This window comes from Impatiens glandulifera, chromosome 9, assembly GCF_907164915.1.
Source record: "Impatiens glandulifera chromosome 9, dImpGla2.1, whole genome shotgun sequence".
In the NCBI taxonomy this organism is placed as follows: Eukaryota; Viridiplantae; Streptophyta; class Magnoliopsida; order Ericales; family Balsaminaceae; genus Impatiens; species Impatiens glandulifera.
Window position 1 is genome coordinate 30,505,527 of NC_061870.1, and position 16,477 is coordinate 30,522,003.

Sequence of the window (16,477 nt, forward strand, 5' to 3'; positions counted from 1 at the left end):
CTTTAGGAAGTATAATTTTAGGGCACGTTTGATTCATATTATGGCATGTGGTTATTGCCGTGTTAGACAATCTGCATTCTGACTTGTTTTTTGATTTACTTATAATTGACACAACCTTAAAATAATCAGCCCAATTAATATAATCATCATCTTCTTCTTCTTCAGTCAAGTTCTGATTTCTGAACCCCATTTGTAAGAAAAAAGCGATCTCCAAACAGTAGTCTCAGATAGTCCGGCTCTTAATTTCCTCTTCCACCGTCGTCCTTCGTGTCTTTATTATCATCATCGTCTTCTTCTTCTTCTTAATTACTTGGATTCTGCGGTCCGCTTCTTTTGATTTTTGGGAAAATAGCGTGTGAATTACTCGATGGCAACGATGGGGCAAAACAATCTCAACGCGAAATTGGTAAAGAACCAGTCAATTTATTTACTTATTTGCATGTATGGAAGCAATCGGATCTTTCATAATTGATTCTTCCTTCAGGTTTTACTCGGTGATATGGGAGCTGGGAAATCGAGTCTCGTTATGCGATTCGTCAAAGGTCAATTCCTCGAATTCCAGGTACCCTTTTTTATTTTATAGGTTTTGCATTTTTCGTGCCCTTTACTTTATGATGATCGATGGATTTGATTTGCAGGAGTCGACAATAGGGGCTGCGTTTTTCTCTCAAACGCTGGCTGTCAATGATGTGACGGTCAAATTCGAGATCTGGGATACAGCCGGCCAGGAAAGGTATCATAGCTTGGCTCCGATGTACTATAGAGGAGCAGCTGCTGCAATAATCGTTTATGACATCACTAACGCGGTAACAGGAAACAACACATCTCTGTATTTTACCTATATAACATCATGTTTGTTAATGAATTGTCCTCTGTCTTCCATTCTATTTGTTCTTTAAAGGATTCATTTGTAAGGGCTAAGAAGTGGGTGCAAGAACTTCAGAAACAAGGTGTTTGTTTACCTGCATTGTTTGATGTATACGGTTAGCTAGAAACACAACAATAGAACAATACAACATTGGGAAAGAATATCACTCTTCAGTAGCATTCGTTGATTTATGTTCAGGACATCAATGCAATTATAGTCATGTTTAATCTTAATCTACATTTGTAACTATTTTTGTTGTTGTTGTTGGTAATAGGTAATCCTAACATGGTGATGGCACTTGCTGGGAACAAAGCTGACTTGGAAGACAAGAGAAAAGTGACTGCAGAAGTAAATCATATTAATCTTATCTATGTTTTTGTGATGAAGTTGTAGCATTCTCAATGTTCTTGTTCTAAATAATCTTCTATTTATGACATTATGCATGATCAAATCAGCATTAAAGTCCCTTAGCAGCCTAAATTATTTGTGATTTTAAGAGAGATTGCAGCATCTTGTCCATCTTCTATTTACTTGGATTCCTGGGCAAGAGATGAAAATTTTCAATTAATAGGGTATTTCTAAGCTGATTTGAGTTGTTATAGGTCAAATATCAATTTTGGTTAATTTTCTCTAATATTATCATATTAGATTTTTTTTTATTTTGAAAAGTAACGAAATGATTGTTATCAGAAAATGTCTAATGAGATATCAAGCATAGAGTGTTCACTTCGTTATGTACCCTTTCCTGCCCACACTAAGTCTTGATTATCATGTCTCATAGTAGGTCAAGCCAATTATTTTCAATTGGTTCAATTTGTTTATTCATTTACCGATTGCAGTTCCATAGACTTGCATTATATGTTCAAAACTTCCCTGTTCCGTATGTGTGTGTATGCGCAGAGTACTTCTATGGCTTGTCTACATGACTAATGTTGTTATTCTATAACTTGGCAGGAGGCACGCTTATATGCTGAAGAAAATGGCCAATTTTTCATGGAAACTTCTGCCAAAACTGCTTCCAATGTCAACGATATCTTTTATGAAATAGGTATGACTAATTTCATATTCTTGGCAATGTGGTTATTCCCATAGTATCATCAATTAGAAGAACCTTGAAAAGCCACCTTTTTTTAATATAGCCATATGATATCCAGAATCACGAGGTCTCTGATTAATCTGGATTTAAGCGTTAACAAACCCTCGAAGGGGGGCCAAGGTCTCCCTGGTTTATTTTTCCTATTTGAAAATTTTGATCTCCAGAGCTTGCTTAATGAGTCCAAGCACTCTGATTTGACTCACATGCATCGTTTAACCTTGGGTTACAATTCACCCATGTGCTTATGTGCAGAATCTGCAGATAGCAGTTTGAGTTGGTATTACTATGTTATTTGAATTTCTGTATTGGATTAAAATGATAGCTTTCACAATTAATTATTCTGTTCAAATTCCTAGGCTTGCTTTAGGCATTTCAGATTACATTTGTTTGAAATAACTATGGATGGGTGGTTCAAATTCAAATTCAACCCAATCCATGAAAAAACCATATGAACTCTGTGTCACATTTTTTTTTTTTTATTTCTTCCACTAATGGGGCTTGCTTCTTTTGGTCGATAGCTAAGAGATTGCCTAGAGCTCAACCTGCTCAAAACCCGGCAGGAATGGTTCTTGTTGATAGACCAGCTGATGGAGCCCGAGCTGCTTCATGCTGTTCTTCGTAACTGTAGCAAATCCTTTTCGGTAAAATTATTCTTCTCTTTAATTAGTTGCAACTTTCTACACATTTCCTCAAATGAAATGGACCTGGACCGTCTTCTTTGCAGGAATTCGACATATAGCATGAAGTTCCAATGTTCTATCGCAATTTTATGCATCACCTTGTTATATTCTTCTGTTAGTTAATAACTCAAACTGAAGGATGTAAATCAATTTAGAGACAGACTGCTTTGTGTGAATAAATATATGTTGGCTCTTCTTACTACTTATCCTCCTTTTGCTGCAAGTTTGTGTTTAAGCAGGAAAGTGCATTTCCAAAGTTAGCCATCTCTGTTTCTTGTCAAGTCTTTGTTGTTTTAACCATCATTGGAGATTTTGACATGTTCAACTTTTACTTCAATCATGAATGCTTTTAATGTGAAACAGACATGAAAAAAACTCAAAGCTCAAACAAAATTTTGTATCTTTATCAATTAATCATATGAAATGTATTAGCATTTAGCAGCTCCTAATAATTAAGGGAGAAATTAAGCAAAGACTAATGCTAGCCTTGAATAAAATATATATAGCAACTTTTATGATATGATGTACAACAGATTTCTTTATCATATGCTTTTCTGGCCTGGAACTGTATTTGATTTGGAAACAGGTTGAGGATCTAATCTAGCCTAAGGAATGAGAAAGCGCTCTCGATGCGGGCATGAGAGATTTGGCATAGGCAATGGGCAGTGCCGCGATCTTCTTCGGTTTGTTCACATAAGCCCTCTTTGTGAAGTTGTTGTAATCGTTGGCCTCAATCTCGTCCAAAATTTGTCGATACAAAAGCAGGGACGCCCACACCTATCAGACAATTTCTCACATTTTTAGTATTGATGATCTTCTTAGGTGATGCAATTTTAAAAAATATATATACTTACAGGCCATCTACTGGCTGCACTGAGCTGAGTAACCCCTTTCTCAGCTTCATCGAAGAACATTCTAGCCCTTTTGATTTGACTCTTCATGAAATTCCTCCATTTATCAGTCACCTTACCGGCGAATATGTCTTCGTCCGAGAGTCCTGCCTTAGCTAATTCATCCTGGGGCAGGTAAATCCTACCCCTCCTTGCATCTTCCCCGACGTCCCTAAGTATGTTTGTCAACTGATTAGCGATACCCAAATCCAAGGCGGAGTTGTAAACACTTTCAGTTGAGGCTGGGGAATCGGGAGCAATTCCCATTATGGGAACACTCATGAGCCCGACTGTACCCGCCACGTAGTAACAGTAGAGGTACAATTCGTCGAAGTTGTTGTATCGAGACTTCCTCAAATCCATCCTCATTCCTTCAATCATGTCTTTGAAAGGCTGTTAAGAACACAAACAACAACATTTAAATGGAAAACTGAAATAAATATGTTTTTATCATCATTGGGCGGTTGGTTACCTGAATATCAACTGGGAATTTGGCAACTGTATCAGCCAAAGCAGCATCAAGCATGTCAAATGGACGCCCTCGAAACAGATCTTCCAGTCTTGATTCCCACCTATCCAAAGCCATTGGCGTTATATGCGAAGCGTTTGGCCCGTCAACCAACTCGTCAGTCCTCCTACACCATACTAATTTACCAAACAAACATAACTTAGTCACGAGTTAAACCAGACCAAGACCCATATATTCAAGATGATAACTAAACTCACCATATATAGCCCAGATTGCTTTTCGCCTCTCAGGTGTCATCAGCAATGTTCCTGAAATCATGTCATCAAAGATTATATACAATATAATATATATATATTCAAGAAAAGAGAAAAAGGGGGGGTAATTAAATTACCCAAATAAAATGTCTTGGCATATTCTGCACAGACTTCGCCGCAACGATCATAAGCGTCACTTAAAACGGATAAAGAACCCGGAAGGACAACTTCAGGTTTAACATCTTCATCAGCCTTGGCTTTGATCTTGTTCTTCACTAAAGCAGCCTGCTTTAACACCACATCATACACCTTTTGCTCAGATGACATCACAATTTCTCCCGCACCAGGGTTAACTACCATACTCGAAACTATATGGGTCTTACATCTTGTTCTTGTTGATGATGTTCTCTCCCAACCAGATATCAGATCGGAATTCCAGTTCTCTTTCTTCCCCGCCCTTAATTTTGCATGGCGGATTAAAGCTCCACCTCTGTTTCTTGGTTTCAGAGGATCTACCAACTTGTTTTCCATCAATCCGCAACAGCTAAGCTCAGAGTTGGGCGATACAACCCATAATAGAGCAACAGACATGTTCTTCGGTCTGCTGCTTTTATCTTCTTCTTATTCTTCTTCTGTATTTCTCTAGATCAGAGACTGCACAGATGAATTCATTCACTGTTTAGCAAAACCCAATTCAAGTTTTACTCAAAATCGAATTTCAGAATTGATGTCCTTAGCTTAGCTTAGCTGTATAAAGATAAAATCTTAGTGAGATACAATGGGGCATTCATTCATAATTCAGAGCCCATTAAAAAATCGGAATCTCAATTTTCAATACACGTGGTGAGATGTTGCTTCAGATGATGAACACCCATATCGTGTAGCATAAATCCAATGCAAAATGTGAATTGACAGATAGATAAATATCGGGTTGTTAATTACCTGCGATTCATGCACAAGGAGAGCTCCAATGGATAAAGAAAGTGTTTTTCTTTTGTCTTCAAGCATCCACTTCATTCATGGGCAAAAAGAAAAGAAAAGAAATTCAGCCACTCAGTGCTACCATTTCCAGACTCTTCCAGATTATTGATTATTGAATATTGAAGTTTGTATCTCTCTCTCTATCTCTCTCTCCTCTTTTCAATGGCTCGTAAGCAGGTAAGGCAGCCTTTGAGCAATAAATAAAATAAGGTGATAAAATAAAATACGAATCTTTATGAGCATAACCACATCCGGGTTCGGATCGAGTTTAGAAATGAAGAAAAGAAAAGAAAGGAAGATACGGGAGAATCCGAACAGGGTGAGACACGTGGAGAGATCAGCCAATGAGAAGACGATAAGGTTATCGTCAGCAAGCAAAAAGAAAACAATGGATTTAGAGTGCATTAACGTGGCAACCTCTGAATTGAGCGGTTCACAATTGCGACCTAAACCTTGGGGGCCCAAAGACGACATGGGATGTTCTATCTGGGTCCCATTTCTTATGGGGTGGGACAAAAAGCGTCGGAAAACACACCACCACCACTTCCCTTCACCACATTTGTTTTCTACTCTAATTAATGTCTTTCTTATGTCTTATTTGATTTGAATTATTTTAATAATTTAAATAATAAAAATCATTTCACTTTATTTTTATTCACTTATTCAATTCATTACTAAAATATTAAAATAATTTTACTAAAAATAATATTACCTTTTTAAAATAGTTGACCATCATTATATTTTTTTTCCTTTTATATATGTTATTTAAATAAGTCTTTATAGCAAATTAGAGAAAAAATATATAATAAATTACCTTATATGTTAGAAAAAGTAAAAAGTATAATAAATTATATTATTTTGTCAGTCAAATTACGATGCGTTATCCACTTTCAAATTTCTTATTATGAATTTTCTATATCTATCATTTCTATTTTATTGTTATATATTCTATATATATTGGTCTGGTCACTTTAAATTACTAAAAATAACTTCTTTTCCAATTAAACAAATAAGCTATAAAATTTACTAAAATAATATATTGGTATATAGGCTTTAATAAATTTATACAATATAATATTTATGTGATTTTAGTATAAAACTTTAATTTAGAGTCATTGTTTTAACAAACAAACAAGAACTTGTCTTGTGATGTGAATGAGATTTGAAAAGTCTTGCAATTGAATTAACTTTTAAAAAGTTGGACATTTAATTGCAAGATGGTAATATTAACACGTCACTAGTTTTTGTTAGTTGAAACTTTATTAATAATTTAAAATACAGGATGAGGTGGCACTTTCAAGTTTCAATGTTTCATAGAAGACATTATACAATCAGGGTTTAGGAATTTTGATTATTTAAATAATTAATCAATCAAATTATTATAATATTTTTTCTTATTAAAACTTTTCATAAATTTATTTAAATAACACAATTATCATCAATTTCATATTCTCTCACATACCAATTCTGGTCAACTTTTTATACAGTAAACCCCATTAGGCCATCACTAACTTGAAAAACAAATCAAGAACAATCAATGTTATACCAAAATAAAACTATTCAAGATGTACAATAATTTTGATGTAAACAAGCATAATATTATAAAGAATTATGAATACATTATATTTAACTGTTAAATATCATATAAACAACTGTTTGGTAACATGTAATTTATATTAAAATTAGAATTGAGTTTAATTTTAATTTTTATGTTTGATTAACTATTTAACATTACAAATTACAATTTCAAAGATTTATTTTAGTTTAATTTTATATTTTTTAATTATCCTGTTTTAATTTAAAAATATAATTTCATTTTTTTTCTAAATAAAATAACTTAAATTATTTAAACGCTCACAGATATGTATATACTTGTACAACTAACTTATCTAGACGTATATACTGGTACAACTAACTCATCTAGACGTATTTACTTTTACAACTAGTTCACATAGACGAATATATTAATAAAATATCATTTAAATATCATTTAAATATGTTAATCGTTAAAAATTAGCTAATTTAATCTCTTTAGTAATCATGACTAATTTTTATTTTTAAATTTATATATTTATTAATTAAATATTAATATATTTTTTCTTTTTTTTATTATTAATCTTAGTTAATTTATTTAATTTTTAAAAAATTTAAAATTTTTAATTATTTTTATATTAGTTTTTATTTTTTATTTTATTTCTTTTTATATTAGTTTTAATTTCTTATAATTATTAAATTTTTATTTTTAAAAAATATTTAGTAACTTATTTATGAATTTTATATTTTACTGTAATATTTTTTTAAGAGTTTCTTTCCTATTTAATTTAATATGAATAAAAATAAAAATAATAATTTTTTATTTAATTTTTATTCACGGCTTATAGTATTAGTAAAAATATTGTTTTGTCTAATATTTTATTATTACTCTTTTGATGTTGGATGAATGAGTTAATATTATTATTCAATTATTGATTATTAATTAATTTATTTATGTATTAAAAATTTTTTTTTTTTGTTGAAAAGATAAATTATTATTATATTCCATCATTAGGATTAAATAATTTTAAAATAATTAATAATTAATGTTAATATAAAAAAATATATAATAAAAGAATAAATATAAAATTAAAATAATTAATGATGAATACTTTTATATTTATATATATATATATATATATATAAAATAATAAATATTTATATAAAAATAAGAATTTTTTTATAAAAAAATAAAAATAGAAGGTTTATTTATTAATAATAAATAAAAAGAAAAAGAGAAAATATATTAATATACAATTATTAAATATATAAATTAAAAAATAAAAATGAAGTATAATTTATTTAGAGAAGTTAAATGGGTCATTTTTTTATAATACTTATGTATCTAGTTGTACAAGTATATAGCTTTTGATAACTATCTAATTGATATTAAAATTAAAACTGAGTCTAATTTTAATTTTTAAGTTTGATAAACTACTTATTTCAGTGTAATTTTATATTTTTCAATTCTCCTATTTTTAATTTAAAAATATAATTTCACTTTATTTTTAAATAAAATAACTTAAATTATTCTTTATAATTTAAAACCTAATTAAAAATTTTAATCATATTTTTTTTTTAATTAAGAAGGTTAAAATATCGATTAATTGTCTTTTTTTAGTAAGTTAGATATTTTGAACATATATTTTTTCTTAATTAAAAAAAATTAACATGTTTAATCAACATTTTCCTTTTAAATTTTGGAAATTAAATTATGAAATCTATATTTATTTTTAATTTATAAAGTTAACTAAGGGGTAAGCTATTTTTACTAAATTTCAAAACATCAGTTTGTCGGTATGGTTTAAACAATTAAAAGATTTAATTTAGTTTAACTGGTTGGATCATTTAATAAATTTGTTAAAATAGATTAAATATATATAAATAACGACCAATACATATTTTCATTTATATATAAACAAATACAAATATTAACAATATTGTAAATAAAATTAGGTAACATAATTAATAATTAATGACTACTATTATAATTTTTAAAACACAAATATATTAAAAACTAAGATTTTTTTATTAAACAACACATTAAAAATAAATTAATTAAATTTGTATAATAGTAATAATAAATAATTTTTTTATAATTTACAACAAATATTTAAGTTTATTATATTATTGGTTTAAGGTTTGAATATTATTCGGTAAAAGATTCGATTGGACAGGTTTGATACGAAAAGTTTGATCAGTGTACTAGTGTACTCATATGAACCAATATTATTTTATAAAAAATTAAAACTAAAAAAATTATCTTCAATTATTAAATTATATTAATTAGTTATATCTGACCAATATTTTAATAAAATATATAATAATACTGTAATTCTAATTTAATATATTTTCTAATTAAATTTTCTAATATTTAACACTGAACAAAAAATATATATATATAATAAGAGAAAAATATAAATATTTATATCAATATTATATATAAAAACAATATATATAATATACATAAATAATTATACATAAATTAATAAAAATGATAATTTATTTTATAGATAAAAATTTATATCTGGTAAAAAATAAGTAAAATATTATACTTATATAAGATAAAATTAATTTTTCATATTCGAAAAAAATAATAATTTTTATATTTACTACATGATTTCTTCTTTTTATCATTAAATTTATATAAACAATTTATTTAAAATATAATGAATTTAAACAAATTTAATATATATAACATATTGTTATATAAATATTAATATCATATACATCTATCTCATTAGATCTATCATTTAGTTATACATATTAATAATTTTAAATATATATATTCTCTTAAATATAAATATTATTATTTTCTAAGTTTATTCTATATATTAATATCATTTACAAAATCTCTATTACTAATTTATTTTGATGATATTTCTATTTCAATACATGTTATAATAAAATAAAGTCGAATGCGCTATAAATCATAGCTTTTATTTGGAGTTGCATACACCTTTCAAATATAGATTTGGAAACACAGAAAATATTCATAATCATCCATTGAGCACAGCTATTGATTGACATGCTTTCATGAAGCAATCTCACATGTAGATTGGACAGGAAATTCAATTGCAGGTTACTTTGTGCGCCATAGTATAACTGAAATTCTGTTTGTAACAATAACAACATTTGAATAAATGGCATATTTATAATTATCAATATGAAAAAGAGATTCATGAAAACATATTTAAATAACATTTATAAAAGCAAATATAAAAACTGTAAATTCTAAATTGCTCTTCAGTTCAGGTCTCCATGATTATCAACATGTTTTGATTCAGGAAAGTTTATGAACACATCATCAGAGTGGGAAGATCTTTAAATAATATAAATGAAAACAATTCAAGTTATTTATATAATTTAACAAAAAGTCCTTGTTGAAAAGATAATGGCTGGGATTTCTCATATAAAAGAGAAAGCATATGATAGTAAGGAAATTAAGATGATGGATCAGATATTCCTGGCTTGGATTTCTCAATAATGAGAACAGCGCTCAATAATTTCAGTTTCGATCATCTGGGGAAAACATCATCCCTTCCATCAATCAAAATATTATAAGAACATGAATAAGATTAAATATACTTCACCTTACTAGACCAACTTCATAGATTATAAAATCTCAGCAAGTCTGAAGAGTTTAAAGATTTATTGTACGAACAGATAAACACCTCCCTTTCTACATCTTTTTTAAGAATGGGGGTTGCCTGAATTTCCATTCGATTCAAAAACAGCAATTATGTAAATTAGAAAAAATAGCTCAGATATTTGCTATATTTGCTCAAGGAATAATCTCTAAATAGAGAAAACTCTCATACAAGAGGTGTCAGAAATAAGCATCAATCATCTTTGCCATAAAATTATTAAACGGAACACAGAAAAAGAAATAACAGTACTGTGTGATCTTCTTATATACTCTTCAGTTCAGGTCTCCATGTTTATCAGCATGGTTTATCTCAGGAGAACGAAAGTTTTTGATTTAACATCATCAGAGATTGAAGATCTTCAAAAGAATAAATTAATAATCAAAATAGAAATGAAAACATTTCAAAATCATTAAATCTATGATAATTGACAGAGATGGATCAGAAGATTCCTGGCTTGGATTTCTCAAATAAATGAGAACAGCGCTCGATAATTTCAACTTCGTTCATCTGGGGAAAAATTCATCACATCCATATCTCTATCAATCAATCACTATATTTCACAAACATTCAAATGAGAAAACCAACTAGAATAATAATAGGGAATCAATTAAGAAAGATGGATCAGATATCCTGGCTTGGTTTTCTCAGTATTGAGAACAGCGCTCGATAATTTCAGCTTCGATCATCTGGGGAAAACATCATCCCTTCCATCTTTCTTCAATCAATGAAATTAAAACACAGAAACATTCGATTAAAATGAATAACCGCTAACTAAGAACATATATATCAAATCTATGAAGAAAAGCAGCAACGAAAGAAGAACCAAAGGAAAGATACTATGTCTAATGATGCAGAAGACTTTGGTATATATAGTGGGAGTAGAACAGCCGCCGCTCTCCTCATTGAAAAACCCTAATTGGGTAACGGGAAATGGTTTTTAGCTTGTTGGGCCTTGTTGAGAATATATATAAATAAAAATGTAATATTTTATGATTTAAAAATTAAAATTATATTTTGTTATTAAATAATGTTTATATAGAAATTAATGATAAATAATATTATTTTATAAAATTAATATAAGTATTATGATATGACATAAATAATTTTACAAGTTTAATGTAAACTTAAATTTTAGTATAAAAATTATAATTATATAAAAAAATAAAATAATTATTTAATATATATTATATTTAAAAATTTTAATAAGAAAATTATATTTTGATATGAAAAAAGACGGTATAAATTAATTAAGAGTGTAATTTTGTAATAAAATATAAATTTTATGAATTTAACATTTAAAAGGTTAAATAAAACCGTATAAATTAACACTAAAAATAATTATAATAAAAACAGATTTTTTACATAAATAAAAAAACAAAATAATTATAAATAAAAATATATTTTTACATAAATAAAAAAGCTAACAAATTCGTAATTAAACTTTTTTCCTCTTGACTCATTCCATAAAATGATCCATTTTATTTTTACAAACATGTTACACAACGAGTATGAAAAGGCTGCATTACATCATCCCATTCAAGAAAAAAATAAAAGAATACATCGAGTCTCTTAGATTTCACGTTAGGAAAGACAAAATCAATTCAAGACTATCTTCAACCGAAAAACTCATTTTGGTATAAATGTCATATTAAATAGTAAATCTTCTCCAACCGAAAAAACTCATTCTCAAACCAAAAAAATATTTTTATAATATTCTTCATTAAATCAACTTCTATAACTTTTTAATATCACCCAATATATTTTATAATATTATAAATTACACCATAATATTTTAATATCACTCTATTATTTTAAATTTAATTATAAATAAATTATTAAAAATTTAAAAATTATAATACACAAACTAAATAAAAAAAATTATTGTTCACTATTATAATGTTTTTGAACATTATTATAATGTTGGAACATTATTATAATTTTTTTAAATTATTATAATTTATTTTAACATTATTGTATATATTAATATATATTAATATTATTTTAAATTTATGTTATACAAAAATATTATATGAATGAATTAAATAAATTGTATAAATAAATTAAATAAATTATATAAATAAATTATATAAATAAGTTTAATGTATAAAAATGGACTTAAATTAAGTCTAGGGGTTAAATTTACAAAATAAAAAAATTGAGTTTCATGAATAGTATGCATTTGTAGGAGAGGAAAAATGAAGGAAACTTATTTTGAGTTTTGAGTATTGGTATCAGTTGGAGTGTGAAAAAAGAGTTTTTGGTATGAATTTGGTATTCAGTTAGAGTTGCTCTATGTGCATGTGTCACGAAAAAGAAAATCCGATTCAGTAGGACCAAATATTAATCATAGCGGAGATGCAGATTTAAACACCCACCATTCAAATATGAGCCCCATATAACAATATGTAGATGAAGGATCATATTCTTCTAAGGTCCGGGGAATATTATTTAGATATATATGATATCATTTTCTTATTCAACAGCAGTAAGTAAATACTTAATTGGTGCTGGCCTAAAGCTAACCATTCTTTAGAACAACAATACATTACAATAATGATAATGGGAAACAAGAAAAGGCCAAGCACAGTTCATGATATCCTCTCATTCAACTCCAAACATTTTCCTTAGCATGACCACGAACTCGTAGACATTTTGCGAATCGGGTAGGGTTTTGGAGACGGAGTCCCTCTCCTTGCACCTATAGATCCAAGCCGAGAGCTTAGGGCAGTGTTCCTCAACCTTGAAACCGCCAAATTTCTCATATGCAAGAAACCAACTTGTAATGGCTATCAAAGTAATGTCAACAAAGCCAAAGGCATTATTGCAACCAAAGAAGTCTTTCTCACCCAAGGTTTCTTCTAACTGCTTCAATGTCTCTATGAATGCATCCTTGGCAGCCTCCACTTCCACCTCTCCTTTGCTAGTCCATATAGCTTTACCCCCATCAAATACCTTCATTTAATAAGTTTAATTCATTATTGTTAAATCAAGCCGAGCTTAATATATCGATAGTACCTTCTTGTCGATGAAGTCTGCCCAAAAGCGTGCCTGGGCTTTCCCGTAAGCGCAAGGAGGCAACAATGGTGGTGAGGCCCAAGTCTCGTCGATGAAGCCCAAGATGATGGTGGATTCGCAAATCGGTTTACCGTTGTAGAGAAGAACGGGAACCTTCTTGTGGACGGGATTGGAAGCCAGAAGCAACAAGCTCTTAGCCGAGAGCAAATTCTCCTCTGCCCTGACCTCAAATGGGACGCCTTTCTCGGTCAAGGCGATCTTCACCCTCATGCAGAATGGGCTGACCCAGCAGTCAAGAAGAACAAGCTCATCTTGTGCCATGTTGTTCCTGTTTCTTGATGGTAATATGATCAGGTTGAGATCACATGGTCTATTTATATATATGAGATTCCAATGCCAATGAAGTTTCATTGGTTTCCTCACCAAAGGGCAGATAATGAGAGAGCATAGCCTAGGAATGATCAAATCTTATAAACATGTGAAACAATGTTGCCGGCAGCTTAATTCTTGCCAAAAAAGGACATTCTAATTTAACTATAAATTCTCTATTCTTATTAATGGAAAACAAACCAGTTAATTCTCAATATATACACGAGGGACATAATTTCAACTCATTATATGAGAGAAATGAAGTCCATCAATCAATTAATTGGCCAAAAACTTGAAATTGGTTTTCCAACTCTCAAGTAGTCAAGTAAACACAAATATGGAGAAACTGGTCCGGGTTCTTCAAGTTGTTCACTACCCAGGAGAATGGGATATCAAGTTTGGGTTCAATTCCTTGAATTCGGAAAAGCTTGATTTTGGCAATATCAGACAAAATGCATGTTTCTACCTGTTTAAATGAAGCCTCTACGGGCTCTTCTGAGGATTCTGATGTGTGTACTATATCATCGTTGGCAATTGATTTCTGAGCAAAATATTCCTGAAGAAGAATTTTTACAGCATCTAGTAAAGTTAAATATCTTCCTGCATGAACAAATGCATATATATGATTTTCATTTTGTGTAAAACAAATAGATATCACGCGATTTAACTGCATTACAACTTACAAGAAATTTAGAAAAAGAAAGAAAATGCAGTATACAATCAACAGCTTACCTTCAACCCCACGAATCTCAACTGGTCGATTAATGTAAGAGAGCTGATCCCAACTGTCAACAGGTGGAGGAGTGTCTTCCAAGTTATTGAGATTCTTAGGGACATTAAAAACATACAACCGAACTGGGATTCTACCTGAAGACAATTCAAACCACAGATGACAAAAATATTAATGTGTTCATCATTTACTGTGAGAACTAATCGCTTATGCATTTCAATTATATACTCATGTTCAACCATATTCATATTACTGTGCCCAATTCATTAAAGAAGTGTTAACATGTATACCTAACCTCTTTCAGTGAATTAATAAAGCTCCACTTAACACTTTCTTCACCTTCACAAGGAGTCAAAATATTTCCTGGATATCCTCTAAAATGCACCTGCAAGAAGCAATTATGGAGTTGTGAAAATAACTTTTTAGGAACACAAAAATGGCTATACAGAAGGGCTTCAATCATAACTATGATAAGGGAAGCATGATTTAATACTCAAATTCAACTAAAACAGTCAAGGTTGATAATGTTCTATCTTTCTGCAAACGATTCTCTCTGCAAAATATGTCGTAGATATGAACCCTCAAATTGATAACACTTTCTGCAGTATTTCCATAAGGTTCCTGTTTATTAAGCAATCACATAATCTGGTTTATGTTCAAACTCTTTGTCATACTTCTTCATGGTATGTGAACTTATCATGCTTCAAATAGAAGAAACAGGATAATGACATACAAGTTGCAAAGAAGATTACCGTAAGATTCCAAGGCCTTTCAGGTTCACCGCAAAGAAGATCAAACAGGACTCCCGTTGGTATATACCTAGAAAATCATAACTGAAATCAAAAAGAAAAAAATGGATACATGTGTAAGCAAATTATTTCACTGGACAATTGAAGAATACAAATCAAGTTGCAAATCATGTAGCTAAATGTGCATGCAAAGACAGATTTAGGTCATTCTCACAATTCTTATCCACCAAATATGTTTACAAAAAGACACAAATGAAAACAAGTAAAACAAAAGTAATGCACCAACCACTTCAACGGCAATCCTTTGTACTCGAACCATTAAGTGTCTATACCAGGAGGAAGTACATGACTGAAAAATGATTTGATCTGCGGAACTAACAAATGTAGGTAGCCAATCCGAGGAGCCAAAATCTGAAAGAAAAGAATAAAGCGCAAAGAATCGTACAACCAGATTTCAATGAATGATATTAATTAAGCATGTAATACAGTATCTTTTGTTATATTTTGAGGAGGTATAATAACTTTAATTTTATTTTTTAAAAGTGTAATAGAGTGTAACTATAAGATGGTCTTGTACAAATAAAGGTTATTTAAATAATTTATTTATTTATAAAAAAATTATCGAGGATTATTTTAAAAATGTGAATTTTTTATTTTAAGTAAAAAGATTTAAAATTATTAATATACAATAATAAATTAATAAAAATTATTTTAATATTTTAATTATTGAATTAAGTGATGTGAATTATGATAGTCAGAATGAGTAATGTATTTTGGTTTTGGTTATTAAAATAATTGAAACTATCCCCTCTTCTAGCCTAGTTAGTAGCAACAAAAGGTGGGTATCCTCCAGGCCTCCATGAGGTTCTGAGTTCGAGCCCATCAGGTGGCAAGTTCTGCGCCTAGTTAATTGGTTAAATATGTTTGCGGGCTATGTACTTAACCCATAGGAGCAGCGGAACCTAGCGTTCTCAGAAAAAAAAAATAAAAAAAATAATTAAAACCACTTATATTTTTTATTTCTATTATATAACTTTTAACAACATTATTTAATAAAAAAAAAGTAAGTTTGAAAGTTTTTATTTTATTCTTATTTTGTTTGAACTAGCACTTGGGTATGGGGTTAGATAAAGATGGTACAACCGATGTAGTCGACCGACTACGCCCATTCATTAACTATACAACAAAAAAGT

General features: G+C 29.4%; 3 protein-coding genes, 5 non-coding genes and 2 pseudogenes across 8 annotated transcripts; 1 reads left to right on the forward strand and 9 right to left on the reverse strand.

Moving 5' to 3' along the window:
• The first annotated feature begins 154 nt into the window (after positions 1-154).
• LOC124913725 (ras-related protein RHN1) lies at positions 155-2,843 on the forward strand. The gene is made up of 8 exons (XM_047454141.1): positions 155-406; positions 485-562; positions 639-806; positions 902-950; positions 1,143-1,216; positions 1,823-1,916; positions 2,483-2,605; positions 2,689-2,843. The coding sequence occupies exons 1-7, from the start codon at positions 368-370 to the stop codon at positions 2,584-2,586; spliced, it is 606 nt and encodes a 201-aa protein (XP_047310097.1). The 5' UTR covers positions 155-367; the 3' UTR covers positions 2,587-2,605; positions 2,689-2,843.
• A 277-nt stretch (positions 2,844-3,120) lies between these two features.
• On the reverse strand, positions 3,121-5,457 carry LOC124913724 (phytoene synthase 2, chloroplastic-like). Its single transcript, XM_047454140.1, has 6 exons — positions 5,200-5,457; positions 4,395-4,999; positions 4,261-4,311; positions 4,007-4,179; positions 3,499-3,927; positions 3,121-3,421 (listed from the first exon to the last, which is right to left on the reverse strand). Exons 2-6 carry the CDS (start codon positions 4,846-4,848, stop codon positions 3,245-3,247), a joined length of 1,284 nt encoding a protein of 427 aa, XP_047310096.1. The 5' UTR covers positions 4,849-4,999; positions 5,200-5,457; the 3' UTR covers positions 3,121-3,244.
• Positions 5,458-10,222: 4,765 nt separating this feature from the next.
• LOC124916843 lies at positions 10,223-10,318 on the reverse strand. The gene has a single exon (XR_007096933.1). It is a non-coding gene; the product is annotated as a small nucleolar RNA Z103 (small nucleolar RNA).
• A 34-nt stretch (positions 10,319-10,352) lies between these two features.
• LOC124916904 lies at positions 10,353-10,483 on the reverse strand. The gene has a single exon (XR_007096978.1). It is a non-coding gene; the product is annotated as a small nucleolar RNA snoR77 (small nucleolar RNA).
• A 48-nt stretch (positions 10,484-10,531) lies between these two features.
• LOC124916882 lies at positions 10,532-10,628 on the reverse strand. Its single transcript, XR_007096957.1, has one exon. It is a non-coding gene; the product is annotated as a small nucleolar RNA snoR1 (small nucleolar RNA).
• Positions 10,629-10,687: 59 nt separating this feature from the next.
• On the reverse strand, positions 10,688-10,770 carry LOC124916845. Its single transcript, XR_007096934.1, has one exon. It is a non-coding gene; the product is annotated as a small nucleolar RNA Z159/U59 (small nucleolar RNA).
• An 84-nt stretch (positions 10,771-10,854) lies between these two features.
• On the reverse strand, positions 10,855-10,953 carry LOC124916841. Its single transcript, XR_007096931.1, has one exon. It is a non-coding gene; the product is annotated as a small nucleolar RNA Z103 (small nucleolar RNA).
• An 84-nt stretch (positions 10,954-11,037) lies between these two features.
• LOC124916844 lies at positions 11,038-11,132 on the reverse strand (annotated as a pseudogene).
• Positions 11,133-12,986: 1,854 nt separating this feature from the next.
• Positions 12,987-13,887, reverse strand: LOC124914859 (probable glutathione S-transferase). Its single transcript, XM_047455478.1, has 2 exons — positions 13,437-13,887; positions 12,987-13,373 (listed from the first exon to the last, which is right to left on the reverse strand). The coding sequence occupies exons 1-2, from the start codon at positions 13,845-13,847 to the stop codon at positions 13,023-13,025; spliced, it is 762 nt and encodes a 253-aa protein (XP_047311434.1). The 5' UTR covers positions 13,848-13,887; the 3' UTR covers positions 12,987-13,022.
• Positions 13,888-13,933: 46 nt separating this feature from the next.
• Positions 13,934-16,167, reverse strand: LOC124916203 (annotated as a pseudogene).
• Between the last annotated feature and the right edge of the window lie 310 nt (positions 16,168-16,477).

Excerpts from the sequence above, each read along its gene's own strand:
- LOC124913724 (XM_047454140.1), bottom strand. The coding sequence starts at position 4,848 with ATGTCTGTTGCTCTATTATGGGTTGTATCGCCCAACTCTGAGCTTAGC. Across the intron at positions 4,180-4,260 it reads AGCAATCTGGGCTATATATG|TATGGTGTAGGAGGACTGAC; the intron begins GTGAGTTTAGTT and ends TTGGTAAATTAG. Across the intron at positions 3,928-4,006 it reads AATTCCCAGTTGATATTCAG|CCTTTCAAAGACATGATTGA; the intron begins GTAACCAACCGC and ends TGTTCTTAACAG.
- LOC124914859 (XM_047455478.1), bottom strand. The coding sequence starts at position 13,847 with ATGAAACTTCATTGGCATTGGAATCTCATATATATAAATAGACCATGT. Across the intron at positions 13,374-13,436 it reads CAGACTTCATCGACAAGAAG|GTATTTGATGGGGGTAAAGC; the intron begins GTACTATCGATA and ends TATTAAATGAAG.
- LOC124913725 (XM_047454141.1), top strand. The coding sequence starts at position 368 with ATGGCAACGATGGGGCAAAACAATCTCAACGCGAAATTG. Across the intron at positions 807-901 it reads TTTATGACATCACTAACGCG|GATTCATTTGTAAGGGCTAA; the intron begins GTAACAGGAAAC and ends TGTTCTTTAAAG. Across the intron at positions 951-1,142 it reads GCAAGAACTTCAGAAACAAG|GTAATCCTAACATGGTGATG; the intron begins GTGTTTGTTTAC and ends TGTTGGTAATAG.